Source organism: Equus quagga, chromosome 13 (genome assembly GCF_021613505.1).
Source record: "Equus quagga isolate Etosha38 chromosome 13, UCLA_HA_Equagga_1.0, whole genome shotgun sequence".
Classification (NCBI taxonomy): domain Eukaryota; kingdom Metazoa; phylum Chordata; class Mammalia; order Perissodactyla; family Equidae; genus Equus; species Equus quagga.
In genome coordinates this window covers 74,678,556-74,699,413 of record NC_060279.1, presented here as the reverse complement: position 1 = coordinate 74,699,413, position 20,858 = coordinate 74,678,556, and the positions used below count along the sequence as shown (strand labels likewise).

At 45.0% G+C, this 20,858-nt stretch overlaps 1 protein-coding gene across 1 annotated transcript in view; it reads right to left on the bottom strand.

Annotated features, from left to right (window-relative positions):
* The window catches only part of CDH13 (cadherin 13), a 985,922-nt gene that overhangs the window by 453,849 nt on the left and 511,215 nt on the right, over window positions 1-20,858 (bottom strand). The window contains exon 5 of the mRNA XM_046683164.1: window positions 12,498-12,650. Coding sequence (XP_046539120.1) covers window positions 12,498-12,650 — 153 coding nt within the window. The remainder of the gene's footprint in view (window positions 1-12,497; window positions 12,651-20,858) is intronic.

The window sequence follows — 20,858 nt, the reverse complement described above, 5'->3', positions numbered from 1 at the left end:
GTGTGGAAAGCTGGGTGCAGGCCAGGGCCCAGGTAAGATGAAGGTATCTGAAAGAATGGAGCAACCACTCAGGATGGAAATGGTATTTCCAAGATGCATCCTGGATGCTGGTATATATTTGATTCACTTTCCAAATATAGAATTTGCAATTTTCCCTCCCTTCCATCTCAGAGCCTGGTCTTCCTGGGGCTGACCCGAAATGATGCCCCCCACACTGTGGCATTCCCAAGAAATAGTTGTCTCCTCAGTTCAATACCCTCTGGGATAGCTCCCTGGATATAAGCACAGACTTAGGAATAGGGAGTCGAGTTGGACGAGGGGGTCATGGAGGAAGCGTACACATGATGCGGAACTTCTTCCACACTGACTTGCAGGCTGTATCAGCAACAGAAAACACGCCCCTCTCCGTCCTTCATGTGCCCTGCTCTCTTGAGTTAATGCTTACTTTCAGGAAATATATTTCCTTTTATTTACACACCTGCTAATTAAAGAGCCTCACATGACAGGAAGTAAGAAACACAAAACAGAACCAATGTGGCTTCAGTAGAGTTCATGATTAGGTTCTGCATGAAAAACTCAAAAGGAATAGAAAATGCAATCATAATTAATTGTGAAGTGCCAGTCGCCCAGTTTTCTGAGTCTTTATGACCAGCTGGCCAAGACCTCTGCCTCAGGTCTACCACATGTACCTATGTTATCCCCCAGGTGTCAGCAAGCAACTGAACGTGCAGCCCAAACCAGGAGGGTGGGATCAACTTTAAAAGAACGCAAGGCTCTCTTCCCAGCTTCTTGTCAAGCATCGTCAACTGGGTCTTGGATCCCACTAATGTTGTTGGACAAGCTAAGCCATCATCTAATGAGGACACAGTCTTGCCAGTCTGCTTTCACTCTAGTCCGTCTTCAGAGTGGCTGTTGTGGCACATGGAACAAGGCTCAATTTGGCCCCAGCTGCAGCCAGGGAATGAGCATCCACGAGTGACACAGTGCAATCAAGTCCTTTTTAGTGAGCACGGAGTCTTTCCAACATGGTACCAGAAAAGATGGACCTTGTTTAAAGGAGCTTGTATGCAAACATCCACACCTTCAGAAGAAAGAAAAATAATACGGAAATGATCTCTTGGCACCTAATGCCTGACTGCGAGAAAAAGATAAGCTTTCTTCATAATAAAGATCTTAGAACAGATGCCAATCAAACGAATCAGCAGCGAACAGCTCCGGCCAACTGTGTTTAATAAATAATTTTGAGATAGCCCACTGATAAACCCCTATAGAAGAAAGAGCTAAAAAGTTGGAATTTTAACAGAGAGTTCTCTGGCCTGGAGATTGAGCCAAACTAAATGGGAAAGACCATGCAACACACAAAGTACTCCCTAGGCTCCCAACACAGATTCAGAATTTAGAAAGTTTTCCTGGTTCCCTCTGTCTGGAAGGGAACTTTAGGCTGAGCTTGGGAGAGGCAGGGCCTTATCTTCTATCTGTTTCCCCCAGCGGCTGGTAGGTAGTGAGTTCTCAACAAATGAATGCATTTTTGAATTAATTTCTATTTCATGGTGATTCGAATGTTATTGTTGACTTGCTCAAATAAATCTTATCTTCCTGAAATGCAATTGGATGTCACTCCCTTGCTGAAAACCCTCCCAGGATTCCTTAGAAAAAAATCCAAGCTCCTTACCTCACCCTGCAAGTCCTGGCAGGACCTGGCCCCCCAATTCCTGCAACTCATTTCATCCCAAAGTACGTTTAATATCTTCACTGTGAGTTGGGATTCACCTCCCAGGTCTTTGCGGGTGAGAATGTCATTTATCTGATATGTGCCACTCTGATTTCAGGGACCCGGAGACAAGACTCCTCCTCTTCTGGCAACCAGAGTGGTCTGTGCAAAATCCAAATCTGATTATGTCACTCTTCATCCCCAAATCCTCTAACCTCCACCTGTCACCAAGGGGTATTACGTCTAAGCTTGTTCCTTAGCACACATGTCCCGCCTTCTTCCCTAGTCAGTTCATCTCCAGTCTCCCACATGAGGCCCCGCTCTCCTGCTTCTCCAGAGCTGCCTTAAGGTCTTTATTCTGTCTCCTCTCCCTGAGACATTCTTTCTGCCCTGCCCCCTCCCTGTCACCTGGCTAACTCCTTCTCATTCTTGAGCGCTTGCTTTGACTATAAGTCCTCTGGAAGACTGTTCCTGGTCCCTGCCCTTGTCCCATGGTGGTGTAATTGTCTTGTTGCAAATTATTGTACCCAGTTAGACTGTGAGCTTCACAAGGACAGGGACAATAGTCCTTGCCATGGTGCCCCAGAAATGAACACAGATCTCTTGTCTATTCAAGCTTAGTGAATATTCGAGTGAACAAACCATGATATATTTTCAGACCCTCTGTAGGGTCAGCCCCATGTTGGTGCCTTCAGAGCACAATATGTGGGGTCTGTCCTGTGCATTGCAAGATGTTGAGCAACATCTCTGGCCTTGACCCACTAGATGCCAGTAGCATCACTGCCCCTGTTGTGACAACCAAAAACGTCTCCAGACATTACCAGATATCCCCTGGGGGGCAAAATCGCTCTGGTGGAGAACCTTTGCTGTCAAGGATACCTGAGAGGTAAGGCAGTATTCTGCCCTCAGACTTTCCATCAGGCTTTCTCCTGAAATGTCATCTCCCAGCAAGTCCTACTGGACCACGCAGCCCTTGCTGTCACTCTCCGTATCTTTAATCTGCTCCATTTTTATTCCAAGCACATATAAACACCTGACGTGTTACATACTCACTAACGTCTGCTTGTTGATAGAGTTCCCCGAGGCTGGAACTTGCCTGTTGGCTGCTGTATCCCCAACACCTTGAAACGGTGGCTGGCACGAGTTAGGCGTCCCATCACTGTCTGCGGAATCAATCAATCTGTGGTTCATCTGAATCTGCCTGATGGAGCTGCTGGGTGTGTGCTGGCCATGATGTCTGTGCATCCTTTGGGCCATCCCAAGATGCCACTCCACAGTGTTTCCCCTTTTCCCTCCACTTCTCTTGTTTGGAAGAGAAGCTCAGCTGGCAAAACACGGTGCTCCCCCACATTCTCCTTTTTACCCTGGGACTTTGTCCACAAATTGTCCTCAGTTCAAATCCATATAGTCGAGTGGTCCGCTCCAATCAGGCAGTAAGCAGTAGGCCAGCCAGAATTGAGCTGGGTAACCCAGAGATTGGCTAGCTCCCCAGCCTTGGAGGAGGACATGGGTCACATATGCACTCATCCTCCGTCACAAGAACTCCCAGCTTCCAACCTGCTCACGGGGAACTCAGTCCCTATGCAGCGTTTTTCCCCAGGTCTTTCTTGGGAGGCCCATAGCTGGTTTCACAAGGGTCCCCGATCAATGTCAGCTTCTTCCTTCCTCTTTTGGGCAACTGGAGGGAGCTTCACCATGGTCATCCACCCCCTGATTACCAGCCCTTCCCAGCCAGAGTGTGGCAGGAGGCTCTGTGGGGGTGGCTCTTTCCAATTGTGTCATCCTGTGTCACCTGACCTCACAGCTCTAGTGCTCGAACCTGGAATCTTCCCCGGTCTTTGGTGATTGGTTTAATTAGCTTCTGGTCCTCCCCTCCAATTTTGCACAGTATCTCATACGACAAAGTAATTTCCATCATTTTCTGCCCTCTAATCCAAGAGTGTCAAACCCCCTGTGAGGTCAGAGAAGAAGGACAGCCTATTTCTAACTTCTCTTTTACTCCTCTCTTCCTAGTCCAGGCCTCGAACAAACTCCTTCTTCCCTCCTCTGCTCATTTTTACCAAATGAAAAAAAAATTTTTTATTCCGCTTGCTGAATGTAAATTTAGATGGAGAGTGCGTGATGGGAGCTAGAATGGATGTCTTATCTATGTTTGCAGGATCTGGTCCTGGAGGGGTCATCACAATGCCCATTATTGAGGGATAATGACATCAGGAACATATTGTCAGTACTAGGAGTCAGAGCCCTCAGCTGATTATTTAACTTGTTTTTATTTGTAAATTTTAGCAGCTTAGATAAAACGGGTCTAAAGGCTCTTACAGGTCTGAAGTATTGTGATTCTTCAGCATCTTGAAAAAAAATGCTGCCAAGTCATTTGGAAAAGCAGCTATGATGAAGGAGATTCAGTAGTAGTTAGACAACTAAAGCAAAAAGTAAAAGATAAATTGGCCATCACACATTTATTGATTCCACAAACGTGAGGTAGGTCCAGCTTGTGGGACCAGTGCGTCGGATGCGAGGCTCAGCGTGAGGAGGAAAAGGCTGAGGGATGTAGGATTCTCCCACCTGCCAAGGTTCAAAGTGAACCTCTTCTGAGGAGTTTGTGCTAATGAAGTTTAGAAAAATACGCTTCCATAGCCCTGAGTGAGGAAGCAGCTTTGCTTAGCGGACCAATAAATAATCATCCAGGAGCAGCTCGGTGGTCTAATCCAGGTGTGTGGCTGCCCCGGCAGGGGTGTTTAACCTCTTCATGCCTCAGTCTCACCAGCTGCACCCAGCAGATAAGGCCAAGTTGCAAAATGAAGTGCGTGGAAATGTGAAGAGCCGAACTGGAAAGAGTCGGATGGAAAGGCTCTGAAGTGCTGGGGCAGAGAGAGGCTGCGACCAAATCCTGAATTATTTTTTTCTAAAGTGAGTCAGAAGACAACCTCTTCATTTGTTTATCAAATTCTGTTTCTCTGCATTTCCAAAGAGACATCAGAATGTAGTTAGCGTCACATATTTGCTCAGAGTGACGCAGTTGATTGAGGGGAAATGAGATATTTGATTTTCTACGATTGCGTGTTAGAAACTCCTGCATGCATTATCTCATTTGATATTCACAGCAAACCTCCCTGGTCAGTGTCGTTCTCCCCAGTCCGAATTAGGAATAAACTAGGGTACAGATGGGTTATATTAACTCAGTGGTTCTCAAACTTGGCTTCACCATGGAAACACTTGGAGAGTTTTATGAACTTACTGACCCTTGTTCCCACACCAGGATATTATTAGTTAATTAGTTTGAAGTGCAGCTTGGGCATCAGGGGTTTTAAAAGCTCCCCAGATGACTTTAATGTGCAGCAAACTTTGAGAAGCACAAATACCTTACTCAAGGTTACAGATCTAATAAGGCAGCAAAGCTGGTTCTGCCGACCCCAGGGCCAGCTCCCTCCTATCAGGAACTACCTTCACCTGTACCGGCTCAAATCTTCTGAAGACACTTTCATCTCTGGCCTAAAAGGTTATTTTCTGAGAAATAAGCAAACACCCAGCAACATGGCATTTAACAGTTGTCCAAGGTCTAGACAGGATGGAGCAAAGAAGCCTAGCACAGCTTCGCCCGGCTCTCAGGAGCCATTAACGAAGCAAAAACAAAGGCCGTTTGAAGAGTACGGATTGGATTTAGAGGGATTTCAAATGGCATAGCAGAGCGCCGGGAGAAGTAAGCACCTTTAAGGCACAAGCGCATTACCCCAGCAGGACTGTAATGGAAGTGGTTCAAAGGCCGCCTTCACTGAGGCAAATTAACGAATCAGGCCAGCCGCAGCAATGTTAACACTTAGGAGCGTATTTAGACCTGGGGTTCGCAAATGTCAGCGAGCAGCAGAACCACCCGGAGGCCTTGTTAACACCCCCGTTGCAGGGCCAGAGTTTCTGATCCAATAGGTCTGAGGATGGGCCTGAGAATTTGCCTCTCCAACGAGTTCCCAGATGCTGCTGCTGGTCCAGGGAGGGGGCAGGCACACTTGGAAAATCACTCATTTAGATGATTGCCTTCAAGGAAGCGACACACAGGGTTACTGATGTCCAACCCAACCATTTAACAGCTAGCGGGATGCCTAGCAACTGCTCTCACCTGCAGGGGGGTCCAACTGCAAAACTGGTATGCCAGGTGATGGCTCTCAATCCCGGGACACTTAGTGAGTGACTGTACTGAGTGCTAACCTGACACGTCCCACTTACTAACTACACCATTAGGCGAGGACAGTGCAGTGTCACCCTCATTCTCCAGATAAGAAAACAGAGACGGAGAATTAAATAACTTGCCAAAGGTGACAAAGTATGAAGACAAATCCTGAAACAGCCAACGTTCACCCTTTGTTCACCTATAAAAATGGCAATTTTGTATGGTTCCTCTGATTGCAGCGTCAAGATTCTAACCTCAGTAGGTCTGATTCCAAAGCCTGAACTTTTTTTTTGGTGAGGAATATTTGCCCTGAGCTAACCTCTGTTGCCAATCTTCCTCCTATTTCTTTTCACTTGAGGAAGAGTAGCCTTGGGCTAACATCTGTGCCAATCTTCCTCTATTTTTGTATGTGGATCCCCACCTTAGAATGGCTGATGAGTAACGTAGGTCCACGGTGGGGATCTGAACCCGTGAACCTGGGCTGCTGACCCAGAGCATGCCGAACTTGACCACTACGTCACTGGGCTGGCCCCATCCAAAGCCTGAACTTTTATCCCAAGTTCTGTCTCCTCCCATTATGGCCCTTTCCTAGGTCATGTGTGTTATTGATTGATAGGACCATGATATGGAGAGAAGTTCAGATGATAGGTGTGAAGCCACACTCTCCTAAGCATGGACAGACCACCTCCTCTCAGAGAGCCATGCCTACCACTGACTGCCTCTCACAGGGACTAAAATTGTACTGATGACAACACCCATCCCCCGCCCCTTGCTAGCTCAGCTAGAGTCCTTCATCTGATCTAGGTGATTCCCTGCAGACATCCCAGCATGAAACTTGGCGATGGAAGTGAGAGACAATGCAGTGGCTCCACTTTTGGGATTGGAGGTTCTAGAAAGCATGGTGTCAGAGTCCCTTGGTCTTCTGGGCAGCCAAGGCAGAGTGGCTACCACCCAGCTTTGAGCATCGTAGGAGCAGAGCGGCAGAAAGAGGTGGCAGCAGTGATGACTCCCTGAGAACAGGAGTTCTCAGCTGGGGGCAATTTTGCCCCCATGGGACAACTGACAATATCTGGAGACATTTTTGATTGTCAAGACTGGGCTGGGGAGTGCTATCGGCACCTTGTAGTTAACGGCCCAGGATGCTGAGAATGTATATGAAGTGTATTTCCTGTGGTGCCACCTTTTCTGGTCATGTCACTTTTAAGCTAAGTTATTGGGTCCTTTTGGCAATTCTATAAACTACCTGTGCTCTTTAAAAAATCTCTTTCTTTGTAAATTAGTTGGAGGGGATTTTGTTGACTACCACCAAGAATCTTGACTAAGAAAGATGGCCATGGGGGAGACCAGACCAGAGGATGACAAAGATGTAGCTTGTCCCCACAACTGGGGACTCGGGGCACATTCCAAGTGCAAATATTATCCAGGCCAGTGCAATCCTGTCATGGTGACGTGTGCATCATCCATGCACGATGGACATTATTATAAACAAGTTAATAAATAAACCCTCTAATCTGGGTAAATCTACATTTCCCAATTGCCTTTTGATCCCTAACATTGTGATACATGTCTTGCCACATGACAGAAGCATTTTTCACCTTAATGTATTTTCTGCCAAATTGTCTTGGAGCTACTTGTGGGTTAGGACTGAGGCAGAGCCGTGTGAGAGAAAGGAAACACAGGAGCCGGCAGACCGTCTGTCTGCCAGGTAATTTCCAATTTTACGGCAACACTCTTAACCACAAAGTCCAAACTTATTCCAGAAAGTGGATTCAGGGGGAACAAACTGTGTCCCAGAAAACGTGAACGAATAGTCAAAAGGAGACAATGAAATCCTGCTCAGCTTCTGCGGCTGAGAACACAGGTGGTTCCTGTTTCCAGTTTTATAATTGAGAATGATAGCGTTAAGCTCATCTTTATGAAGATTAAATGAGATCATCATTTAGGTATTTAACACAGAGCCCTGGCAAGTTGCAAATGTTCAACAAATGTTAACACCAACATTAATAACACTAATATATCTTGGGAACCCCTTGTGGTCCTCAGCTAACACATCAGTAAAGACAAGCAATAAACCAACGTCACAGGTTTGTGTATGTGGGACTCTAGAGAGGTCTTGGGTACATAATAGCTGCTCAATAAATGTTAGTTTTCTCTCTCGTAAGTGTTCCTTTCATCTCCCACCCAATTCCGACATTCCCAGTTCTCAGTGCATCTCCCACAGTGGACAGCAGACCAGGATGAAGGTCTCGTGCCCATGACATTTGCCCCCGACCACGGTCCTCCTTCCTGTTTTGCCTCACACCCCTGCTCAGCCCAGCCCACACCCTCCACTGCGCCCCCCACCTGCCTAACAGACTCTGTCTCCCACTTCACACCTGTCCTTCCATATTGACAAATTTGCAGCCAGCAGGCTATACTCACAGTGTGACGGAATCATTACCACCCGCTAATATTTTTATAGAATTTCATAAACTTGGTCACTCATGAATCATTTACAGCACTTTATTCCAATGAAGAGTTCACAAATCACTCAAACGCTGGCAAAATACATAATAATGAGTAATATTTCAGGAGGCTTTGCATTAACATGTCAGCTTCTAATACTGTGAGAGCTAAATTATTTTGTCAGGTGTCACTTCAGGTCAGAAGCATGGGAAGCCCTTTTGGGGGCTGGGGTAGGGAGAGTGGGCGGGTGGCAGTGGGTCATGGAAAAAGATGGCATTTAAGAAGAAATAGATCATCCAGCCAGTCAAACTTCTTTCCCAGCCCCTGTAAGTGGGGTTCCTGGGAATGGGCCTAGGGATTTGCAGATTAGATATCAGAGCCTAGTTGGGGGTAAAATAGGAAGAAGCGTTTCTTAGTGATGGAAAATGCACGACTTTGGAGGTGGAGAGAAAATGATACGGATCCCAGACTCAATACACACCAGCTGGATGACCTTGAAAAAGTTATTTAACAGTTATTTGCTTATCTCTAAAATGGTGTTAGCACCTACTTCTTAAGTCTCTTGTGTGAAATGGATGGAATAAGAGGATGTATATGAAATGTTTGGCACAGTGTCAGCCATGTAGTGTTCAATAAACAGTAGCTTTAATGGTGATACACATTCAGGAGCCCAAGGACAAATTTATCCCAGATTATTTCTTATCACGCAAATCCCCAAGGCTTAGTTCACTCTGTTTTCTTGCTGGATTTGGAAAATGTTAGTGCAATAGCACGGACTTGCATGTGAGTAGTGTTTAACTTTAAAACAAACAACAACAACAACACGGGAGTACTTATAATGGCGATCCATTCACCCACATGCTCTCTGCTTTTTAAACTAGCAAGAGGGAAAATAAAATGTGGGAACTGGAGACCTAGCGTTCAGCTCTTTGAAGAAGCATGTTTGTTCCAACCACAATAACCACCATGAACACGATGGTGTTAACTGTGGTACTAAGACAGTAAATTATTTCTCATAGGTGCTTGAAATGGACCAGAATTGCAACATTCTCGTGCCCAAAGTACATTAACAAGAGAGTAACCCAGTTCTGATTAAATCTAGAGATAGGAGCACCATACACAGACTAATAGGGGACTTCCTAAGCAAGGATACGAAGAAAACAGGACAAAGACGGAATTGAAGAGCGAGAGGCACGGAAGGAAGCAGTGTGGAAATCGGGCCCTCCTGATGCTCGTGAAGAGTGGCACAGGGCCAGGCTGCAGTGTGGCTGGTGGAGCCCTGGTAGTCGTGCAAGACGGTGCGTTTTACCAAGCACAGCAACCTCTCCGCTGGGAGCAAGTGGCCCTGTGCCTGGGGTAAACCAAGCCACACAAGGAACAAGGCACAACTTCCTGGCATATCACCTGCACACAATGGTGAGGAATTTAAATTGGTTTATTTTGAGATGAAGACAAGGCACTGAAATGAAAGCTACCTGGAGGCAGGGAAGGTGGTGTGTCTTGTTTAAGGGTGCTCCTCCCCCTGTAGGTACTCAATCAAATGGAGAATGAATGAACTGGTCAATCGGTCAGTCTACTATGAAGTACACTATGAAACTCTAAACTCAAGATTACTCAAGGAAAGTTCACTCTTGAGGTAGGCAAGTTGAGCTCCAACTCAGAGTCCTTGGAATTTCCATTTACTTTCCTTTGCCTTTAACATCATTAATCTCTCCCACTCGTGTAGTAAGATCATACAGTGCTTGCTGTGTTTCTGGCACTGTTCTAAATGCTTGACATGTATTAACCCATTTAATCCTCACAAAATCTTGTGAGATGAGCATATCATGATTACGCCACTTTTACAGATGAGAAAGTTGAGGCAGACACCCTGCCCAAGTTCCCACAGCTAGTCCATAACAGCCGTGATTTGAATTCCATCAGTGTGGCTGCATGCAAAATTATGTTTTTAACTGCTCTAATACTGTATGGCTTCACTCTAGGGAAAAATATGAGGGGCTCCAAGCTACAGACCAGGCTCTATTTTATTAGCTGAATAGCGATCACTAGCTAGCAAAACCTGGTAATTTCATCTTTTACAAGTCTTAGAGGTACTAGGACATTGCCACTTTATGGATGAGAATCATAAGATCAGAGAGGGTAAGTGGGTTGCCCAAGGTCACACCATTCAGTAAACAGCAGTGCCGAGATTTGAATCGTGATTTTTTCCAAACCCAGAGCTCTTAATCTTCATTGCTATGCTATGAAATTATGAAATTTATCACATCCTTACTTCCTTGTTTCTGAAAATTAACGGATATTCCCATGATAGGCATGGAAAGAGAAGAGGGCATTTACCCATGGTCTGCTGCTGGTTTTTTGTGCAGCAGCTGGACACCTACATCTGCCAGGTCACTCTGGTGACTGTCAAGGCCAGCTGGACCCGGAATTTCTGAGGATACCAGCATTCAGTTTCTACAATAACCAGATTCCTCCACCTGGGTGTATGATGAGGACACACTGCTCACCCTTTGGCATTCCCTGACAGATGGTACTCGCTGTGGATGCCTACTGCATCTGCTCTTTGGCAAAGCTTCTGAGAAGTAGGTTGAGAGGCATGCTCATCCTCCCAGGACCTGGGACCCTCGAGCATATTTCTCAGCATGAGGATATGATCATGCCGCTACCTATACTTGTCCATACTTGAATGCCTTCAACGCCCTCACACTGTCTTCTCCTCACTGGAAACTCACAGCAATCCAGCTGGGTAGGTAGGAAATAGTTATTCACATTTTACAGATGGGACCCTGAGGACCAGCCCTCACATGGCCTTCCCAAGGTCAACAACTCCTGGTTACCGAGGAGGCTAGACTCATGGTACCCATTTCTCAGGCAGAGCACTTAACTCTCCAACACAGAGTCTCTCCAGGCCCGTCTGCAGGAGAAGAACATGGAATTTTAGGGAAGAGAGAGTAGTGTTGTTGGAGGGGTTTGGGGATGCTCCTACATGGTGTTTTGAGCAAGAAAATCAGAGATGCCAAATCCAGCCCTAGAAATTGGCCACCACCCCTGGACCCTGAGCCAGGAAAATGCACACATGATGGGCAATGGCAATGGAAAACGAACGTTGTTGGCTGGACCTTGTTCCCACAGTGCCTGCTTCCAGCTCAGCGCACTGCATCCCACGGAGGGCTTTTCCTGAAAATGGTTGGGAATTTCATCTCATTCCTCAAAGAATGAACTTACTACCCTCCGAGGCTTGGGTCCATAACACAGGCTGTGAGCATGGAATTCTTTGGGGAGTGTGCTGAGGGGAGGACACACTGACCTGGAGCCTCTGTGAGACTTAGGGCTCACCCCAGTATCTGCAGCTGCTCTGATCTCTGCGTCCCGAATGGGTATCAACTTCTGAAACTAGCCTTTTACAAATAGTCTTTCATTTGTCCACATAAAAGTAATATAAGTACATTGTAGAAAAATCAGAAAAACAAGGAAAAAATCAATAACACCCAAACACAACCATTAACACTTTGATTTTTCTTCATAAGCGTACATGCACCATGCTATGTGCAAACATTCGATCTGTAATGAGGAGACCATATGTGTTTGTGTGTCTGTTTCCGTTTGATAGCTTGAATCTTTCCCATATAACTAGAACCACTTCCAAAATATTTTAAACGGTTGTAGAAAACTTCCTTGCAAAATTGTGCCATAAGTTAACCACCACCCTATTGCTGAAAATGTAGCAATTGTTTCCATTGTAGGGACCACGTCCTGCTATAACATCACGGTACAAAAATCTAACTAAATTCCTCCCTATTTCCTTAGGATAGATTTCTAAAAGCAGCATTATCGGGTCCAAGGCTTTATACCTTTTACAGCTTTTGATTATCAAGCAGGTTTCTGGAAAGCCAAAGCTGACCTAAGGGTTCTGATCTCATCGAGATTCCCCCAGGATCCCCCTTTCTTGGTCTCCAGTGCCGAAGTCTCACGCAGGCCTGGGGGGCTCCGTTGATGAGAGAGGAACCCCACTGTTGCCCTGTCGGGGTTCAACTCCACTCAGCTCCCACAGAGAAACTCTTAAAGCCGCACAGCCCAGGGTTTGATGAAGCACAGAAATAATGAGCTCTGTGGGAGGAAAACAATCTTTGGAAGCCACATCTCTGCGTGCAGAGTGGGCACTCAAGAGGTACTCACTTGATAAGTAGCGATCGTTTCTCTGTCCAAGGTCCGTGTCACAGAGACACTACCAGTGTTCTCATTGATTCTGAAAATTCCTTTAGGCTCTTGATCCACTCCTTTTCCAGTGAGCCGGAACTTGGACCCTTCCGGTCTGTCACTATCGACTACCTGGTCAGAGAAACATAGTGACATTTAAGACTCTGGTTGGAAAACAGAAAAAGCACATTACAAACATACGTCAGTGAGCAATCCACTAACCACAGGTGCCAACCCAAAGTGCCTGATGACCTTGACTGAAGCAGCATTGCCAAAAATAGCGTCGTTGCTCTATACCTTTCCTCCTAATATGCAAATCTTTGCAGCTTATAGCTGGGGAAGCTCACCAGCACTAGGGTGCTGGATCTAAGTGGGAAATAACTCCCATCTAGTGATGGATCTAGGAGAGAAATAGCTCCAGGAAGTTCAAGGTTAGACGTATATTATTTTTGACTCCAGAGAAACAGACTTATTTTTTCTGCAAGCAAGACCAAATAGGCAATGTAAAACAACATTTATTTGACAATCCTATGCTGGGCAGGCATTGATCAATGTTCCAAGTATTTGTGCATATCAGCCACCAACAGCACCACCTGCCCCACTGCTTCTACCAGGTACTAGGCACAGCACTGAGGAAGCATTTTACACACATTTTTTAAAAACCTCACAACAATGCTGGGGGCAGGGGACATTATTATTCATACTTGATGGATACAGAGAGATTAAGCAAGCTGGCGATGGTCACAACTATTAAAGAGATGAAGATGAGATTCAGAACCTGTCTTCCATTTCTCTAGACTGCTATGCAACACTGTCATTTCTGAATTGACTTTAAGATAATCTGCTACAGTTTGGCAGCCTTGATTTGAAATTTGAAGACTAAATTCAGAAGATAAAGATGGAGGAAGGTAGTTCAAGGCAGAGGGGCTGCACAGACAGAGGCAGCAGGCAGGAGAGAGGGAGCCTAGAAAATTCCAGAAACTGCGAGTCATTAGCATGGTTTGAGTAGATGTGAGGTCAACAGGTAATAAAGGGCCAAATTACGTTTTGTTTTGTTTTGTTTTTGTGATGACGTTTAGCTCTGAGCTAACATCGGTGCCAATCCTTCTGCACCCTGCACGAGGGACGCTGCCACAGCAAGGCTTGAGGAACTGTGTGTAGGTCCATGCCCGGGATCCTAACCCATGAACTTGGGGCCCCCAAAGTGTAGTGAACGAACTTAACCACTATGCCACCAGGCCAGCCCCCCAAATTATGTCTTTTGTTTGTTTTAAGGCATTTGAAGGTGTCTAACTAGAGAACTATCATTTGCATAAGTTTGTTCTAGAATTTGACTAAGTATTCGTCTACATTTGATGTCATTTTATCATCAATATCCGTGAACATTAATTCAATTATAACAACAATTTAAAGGTCATGAACACAATAGTAACTCAGAACAGAAAGCTAAAAGAAAGCAGATGCTGAACCAGCTGCAACCAATTTATAAATGAATGGGCGCCTTTTGGAACACAGTCAACCATGCCTGGAGGGTTTAGGGGGTCCGGATAGGAAATGTGCTTTTCCTTGGCTGAATCAGCCTCCCCTGGGGGCCATCTCTGCCACCACCAAGCCTGCAATTCTGATGGAAGCCACCGGGTGGCAGTGGTGCCTAAGGCAGCGTGACCCTTATGACAAGGTTCCTCTGCCATGGCCAGTTGAGTAAAGGCATGACACAGTTCTATATGGCAATACGGTATTTTTTCTCATCTAAAATATTCTTTATTAAAACACACTGAGAATTTTGATTAAATGCCAGTTACCTCTCTTTGCATTTTTAAGATGAACAGAAAATAGTATGTAAAGCAAGACCAAAAGTAAGGTATGTGATATCTTCCGATGAAAATAATTTTTAGTCACTGCTTGACTTGATTTAACCCAACTGACAGTCTCCCCCTGCCCCACCCCTATCTGCTTGGAAGCTCTGTGAGGTCAACAGCCTCAGCATGTTGGGCTCACCACTGGAGCCCAATGCCTGCACAGCATCTGGCATACAGCAGGAACCAAGGCCAAAATCTGTTTAGCAAAGAGCACCACTCCTCAGACAAACACTGTTCCAGTCCCAGCTTGGCCAATGATCAGCTGTGTGACCTGGAACATGGAACTCGTGATTTCCTTATCTGTAAAGTAAGGATAACACTACTTATTTCCCAGAGTTGTTGAGGGGTTAATGAGACAGCGTGTGAAAAGTACAGTTCTTGGCACATACAGGGGGCTCAATAAATCGTTGCTAATGATTCCAGTACTAATGGTAACAATCATAACAAAATTATGCCTTTGTTGTTAATGGGTAAGACAGATACTTCCAGGTATAAAAAAGCATCTTACCCATAATATAGAAAAAATAGTTCCCTTTCTCAGGCAACAGATTTCCTCTTAAAAAACAGAGCGCACAGACATCTCTGGTTTGAGAAGAGAAGTGCTCTGGAAGCAGACTTACTGTGGGAAGGGGCGGCTGAGCAAACGCGGCTCTTCTTTGTCACCTCCATGTTTACTGTCACTCCCCTCCCCTTCATACCTCTTCTGCCCAAATGTGGATTAAAACCTCTTCCTCTTGCTCCCCTAAGCACACATGAGATAGGCAGGTCTTCTCCAAAGGGCCCTATTAACCTAGAAGACAATCTGATGGGAAATGAGCATGGGAAACCTACAAGGGCTGTGGAGCCATCCTTGTTCCCAAGAACGGACTCCTGACCCCATCTGTCTACCAGACACGGCTCGCTGGTGAGGACCTGCCAGGAGGAGACGTCTGCGCTCTGCTCTCCCTTCTTGACCCTTCCCTGCTCAGAAAAGGTTGGGAACATCCAACCCCAGAACTTCTGGAAGAAACACGGTGGAAGATGGCCTCAAATGCCCTCCTGGGATGACAACTGCCATCTTCCCATTTCTCCACCTGCCATTCAGCATGGAAAGCTGAATTCTAGACTCAAAAATTCTCCCCGGGCAACTCTTCCTGCTGCTATCAAGGTCTGGGTCATTTCGTTGCTCTTTCTCAGAGAGCTTGAGCCACTTGACCTCACCAAAGCAGGGTATTGGAGAGAGGACCCCATTGAATTAGGGCTGGCTGCTGGATTTAAATGATTTATTCCTTGGGGAAGGAGCTGGTCCCCGCTGTGAGCACTGCTGCTTAGTGCTGCATGAGTCTTCTCTCTCTCTTTCTCTCAATATTTCTGTTGTTAAAGGTCTGGCTTTTAACCTATCTGTTGAACCTGCCTCCTAGTCCTCAGAGCTGTGTCCATGTTGAAGAAGTGTCCACAGCCATACCAGGCACAGTGGCCCCAGACTGATATGCCTTACAGGGCTCACCTCAGGGATGTGAGGGGGCTCTAGAACACTGGTCTTGAGATGCGGTTCCCTGGACCAGCATGGCATCCCTTGGGAACTCGTTAGAAATGAAGATTTTCAGGTCGTATCCAGACCTCCGAATCGGACACTGTGGGGTGGGTGCCAGCAATCTGTGCTTTAACAAGTCCCCTGGGTGATTCTGACGTACACTCAAGTTTGGGGACCACCGATTTATACGATTTCAGTACCATCCACACTCATTATAACTGGGGCTGGTTTCCATCACTACCGTCGCGAGCCTTCTGCTGAAAAAAGGCTGAGTCTGTTTGTTCCCTTCTATCTAGACCTATTTTAAACAGATAACATGATTAGGAATGCTTTTAAAAACCTGTTTCTAGAATGTCAGGAAAGCAGAGTTGGTATTTCTCCAAGACTTACATCTCTATCTATGTCAAAGACACCCCAGGGCTTGGAGGAACCTTGGAGAGGAAGGCATGGGAGTGAGGGTTGCTCTCCAGGGAAAAGCCCAGAGGCTTGGCTCAATTCAGATTCGGGAATCACCCAATACCTCTCTGGCTTCTTGGTCCCTAGGTGGGGTTTCAGAGGGGCCCGGGCCCACTCCAGCATCACTGAGCTGGGGAGATGTGCAAACCCAAAGAGGCCTCAGTCACACATCAAAACTATTCCATGCAAGTCAAGTGGGTTTCCAGATGACCTTTATTATCCTGTGTTAAACTCCTAAAAATCCTCCAGCTGCTGCTCCACAGTTGTGGCCCCCTGGGCTGTGGTCCTTTTGTTGTCGTTGTTTAATGTGATGGAACGTAAGAAACCCAGCACACTCCTTCTGGCCAGAACAAATCCTGCTCCTATGCAGCTGTTAACACCCATTATACCACATAGCGGGGCTTCACAATTAGCTGGTCTTTCCTATTATTCCTTGTAATTCAACACTTCTTTTCACAGTGGGATTTCTTTTTTCTTATCCTCTGAGTTGGAATGGAAAAAATAGCTAATGATGAGAAAGAACTTGGACCCAGGGTGCCAACACCCTGGGAAGGCCACATAAATAGCACACACGAGTTTTGCTGCATACCTGTGTAAAGTGACTTCCCCGATAGCCAGTGGTGGTGCCTGTGTCAGTGGCATGGCAAGGCTGGGACCAGAGTCCTCTGCCTCCAGGGAGGGGTAGGAAATATTGAGGTCTGGAGCAGGCAGTGATGGCTTGATCTGAGTTTCAAAGAGCATTCTTGCAGAGCACTTCTTACAGAATGTGGCACATTATGGACAAAGCCAGGGGCCCTGTGAATCCTCTTGATAATTTCTGTTGCCACCTTTATGCTCTGCTGCAGGTAACCTGGCATACCAGGTTGTATATGTTTTTAAGGTATTCTATGAATTTACATATGTACATATGTACTCATAGAATATATAGCAGTTTTGAGTGTTTTTGCATAAATAGAGTCATTCTGTATAAATTATTCTACATTTTTTTCTATTCAGTGTGCTTGGGCGATTTTATATCCATATATGTATCCATATTTTATATCTATATATATATATATATATATACAAACTTTTGAAGGGGGATAATTTTACATTTATGAAAACATTGTCAAGATGGTACAGATTTCCCATATTCCTTACATCCAGTTTCCCCTAAGGTTACCATCTTACACAACCATGGAACATTGGTCACAACCGGGAGCTTAACATTGATGCTTGGCTATTAACTTACTAACCTCCAGATTTTAGGCATTCAGATTTCACTAATTTTTCTACTTCTGTCCTTTTTCTGATTCAAAATCCAATCCCAAACCCCACAATTGCCTCCAGTCAGAGTGGTTTTTAATGGTCCATTCTGGTGCCTCCCCATGGGTTCAGACTTGTCCTTAATTGCATTGATATCAGGGGATTTTTTCCTATGCAAATGTATTCCATGTGTATCAAAATGACATAGGCACCAAGTTCTGTATATCATCATTACTCTCAGACTTCTAGACCCACCCTCTGCTAATCTTCAGTATCTGTACTTTAACTCACGTCTCCACTAGAGATTTTGCCTGTTCTGCTCTCAGCGCCTAGAACAGTGTGTGGTACACAGTAGGTGTGCAATAAATATGTGCGTACTGAATAAGTAAATGATATGGTAGTGGTTTCTGAACTGGCCGCCATGTTTCTGATTTCTCTCTTTTCCCCTCCTCTCCTAATTGCAACCAGAATGGTCCTTCTAAAATGCAAACCCAAATCTGACCAAGACAGCTCCCAGATTAAACCTTTCAATGGCTCCCTGTTGTTCCCGGGGTAAATTCCCAGGGGTCCTCCTTTATTGACTGGTCTGCTTCTCCAGTTCTACCTTTTGTCACAACCAACCATGAGCCATAGACCTTCATCAGAACTTTGCCCACATTCTCCGCACCTAGGTCACCTAAACTCCCTTCCCCCATCGTGTCTGCTGGAGACCTCTCCTCGCCTCGTCTTTCTGGACGCTGCACCAGGGATGGTCCACTCACTGCAGCTTCTCCTGACCACTTCTCCCGGCCACTCCACGGAGACTGACTCAAGCTCGTCCTCTGGGCTTCGCCCTGCTCGCCAGTGAGGTCTCTTACAGCACAGGGAGCAGATGGCTCTTTGTTGATGGTGGTAATTATCTCTGGGCTATTTATTTCTCATTCCCTTTAACATTGCCCAGGTTTGGAACACAGAAGACACTTGATTAAATCTTTGAATGAAGAAGTGCAACTTTATTCGCACATTTTTATATGATCATAAAATGCTTCATAAACTCACAAATTAAAAATTGAAATAAGGTCTGTTGTATTTTGCTGTTGTTGTTTTTCTAAAAATGTGGTCGCTTTACCCGTGCAACATCAATACCTTTTCATTTCTCTTCTTACAAATCCCCCAAGTTAACTCCCCAGGCAGAGGCAATGCCTAGGAGTCTGGAAGGGACTTGGGATCTTCCCAGTCCTTGCAATCCGCAAGGGTCCCCTTGTGTGAAGACCCTCCTGTGCTTGTTATGCAAAGAGCTCCCACACAAATGCCCTGGCACTTCTTCCTTGTCATCTCCAACTAAACGGATGCCTCCTATTCTCCCCTGTTTAGAAAATCAGGAGACACTTTTTCAAAGGATAGAAGACTATATGTATATTTGCAACATGATCAAAAGGATAAAAAACTAGAAAATAATTAGACTCCCCCACAAAAACAATTACCAAAGGGAATAAATCACATGAGAACAGAATAGGTCTTTGGGGGAGATGGGGAGGGGCAATATTTTTTTCCTTAACCCTTAGAATACTTTTGGTTTCATAAAATGAGCCTATATTACTTACCTATTCAGTAAAAAAAAAAAAATAACTTTTCTAAACAGGTGAGAGTATTGATTGGAGCTTGATGTACATGCTAATTTAGAAGATGTTTTCCACTCCATGTTAAATGGAAAAAAACCCACTTATTGCTTTCACCTATAGCTACTAGAAGCCATTTGTTTTATCATTAGATTGGTCTCTAAGGTGATCTGGAAGCATTAATTAATTCTCAGCTGTGGTTTAGTCTTTGACATGACTTTGAACTTGAAGACACTTGGTCATTCAGCAATCTGGGCAGCTGTTAGAGCCACGCCGTCCTCTCACCCTCATGGTGGTCAATCATTAGGTCATAAATTAACAAGGAGAACCTAGGAAAAACCAGTGCCAAGAATCCTGACAGCCTGGTGTAGAAACACTGAACCGATGCCCCAGCAATCCACTGAAGGAGGACCATAGCTAGAGATCCACTGGAGAGACCAATGGTGCTCACGCACAACTAGGGCTGGCTGTGTTCACCACCAACTTCAAACGGTTTCCATTGCCTCATGGAGGTTACCAAGGTTAAGGGCCAGATCGTGCACTTGGGAAGGAAAGTCAAACTCCAATAACACGAGACGGGGGATACCTGAATCCACTATCCTTATCCTCTACCTATTAGCATTATCACTGAACCAGTTTTGTTTTCCTTTTTTCAAAACAAATAAGATTATGCCTAAACACAGCTTAAGCTGGGTTCCATAGGATTCAAGGGTAATTGGTGTGGGGTGTGTGTGGGAGGGTTGCATTATTGTCTGATAGTTCATAATTCTTTGGTTACTTTCTCTAGGCTGTAGAATTTCCTTTTTATGAGAGTATTTCTTAATTTCCAAGTATTTACAATGTTTTAATTATTTATTTCCAATTTATCACATAATAATGTGGCTTATGAAATTTCTACTTTTCATATTTTAAAAAATGTATTACTGGCCAAGTGCAATATATCTTTATTAAGTGACACATAGACACAACAGACTCCTGTGACACATAGGAAGAGTGGATATTCTGTGTCAGTATTCATAACAGCCAAAAGGTGGAAACAACCCAAGTGTCCAATGATGGATGAATGGAGAAACAAAATGTGGTATATCCATACAATGGAATATTAGTCAGCCTTAAAAATGAAGGCCATTCTGACACATACTACAACATGGATGAACCTTGAGGTCGTTATGGTAAGTGAAATAAACCAGTCACAAAAGAACAAATATTGTATGATTCCACGTATTTAGATATGTAATTGGCACAATGCTATTGTCACTGCAGGAGCTCAGTTTATGTTTGTTGATAATATATACCAAAATGATACCACTCTTCACTCAGCCTGATAGTTTCTCTCCCATGATGTTTAATAAGATGTTTCCTTCTTGAGCACAATTTCCTGTAACATATTGTCTCCTTCCACCTTCTTTTCTTCCATTCAAAATATTTATCAACTATTTGAGTTCCAGAGTACTCATTGTCCTCAAGGGCTCACAGTTCAATATACTCTATGAAGTCTACATTACACAACCTGGGAGACGTGCTGAAAGATGCCACAGCAGATCAGAGAAAGAGGTCATCTTTGGGTCATTTGGTCATTTTGCTAGACTTGTCTGGGCCCAAAGTCCATTCATTGCCCATCAGTATCACACTTCTGCATCTCTTTATTGCCCAAGAGAATAAATGGGGA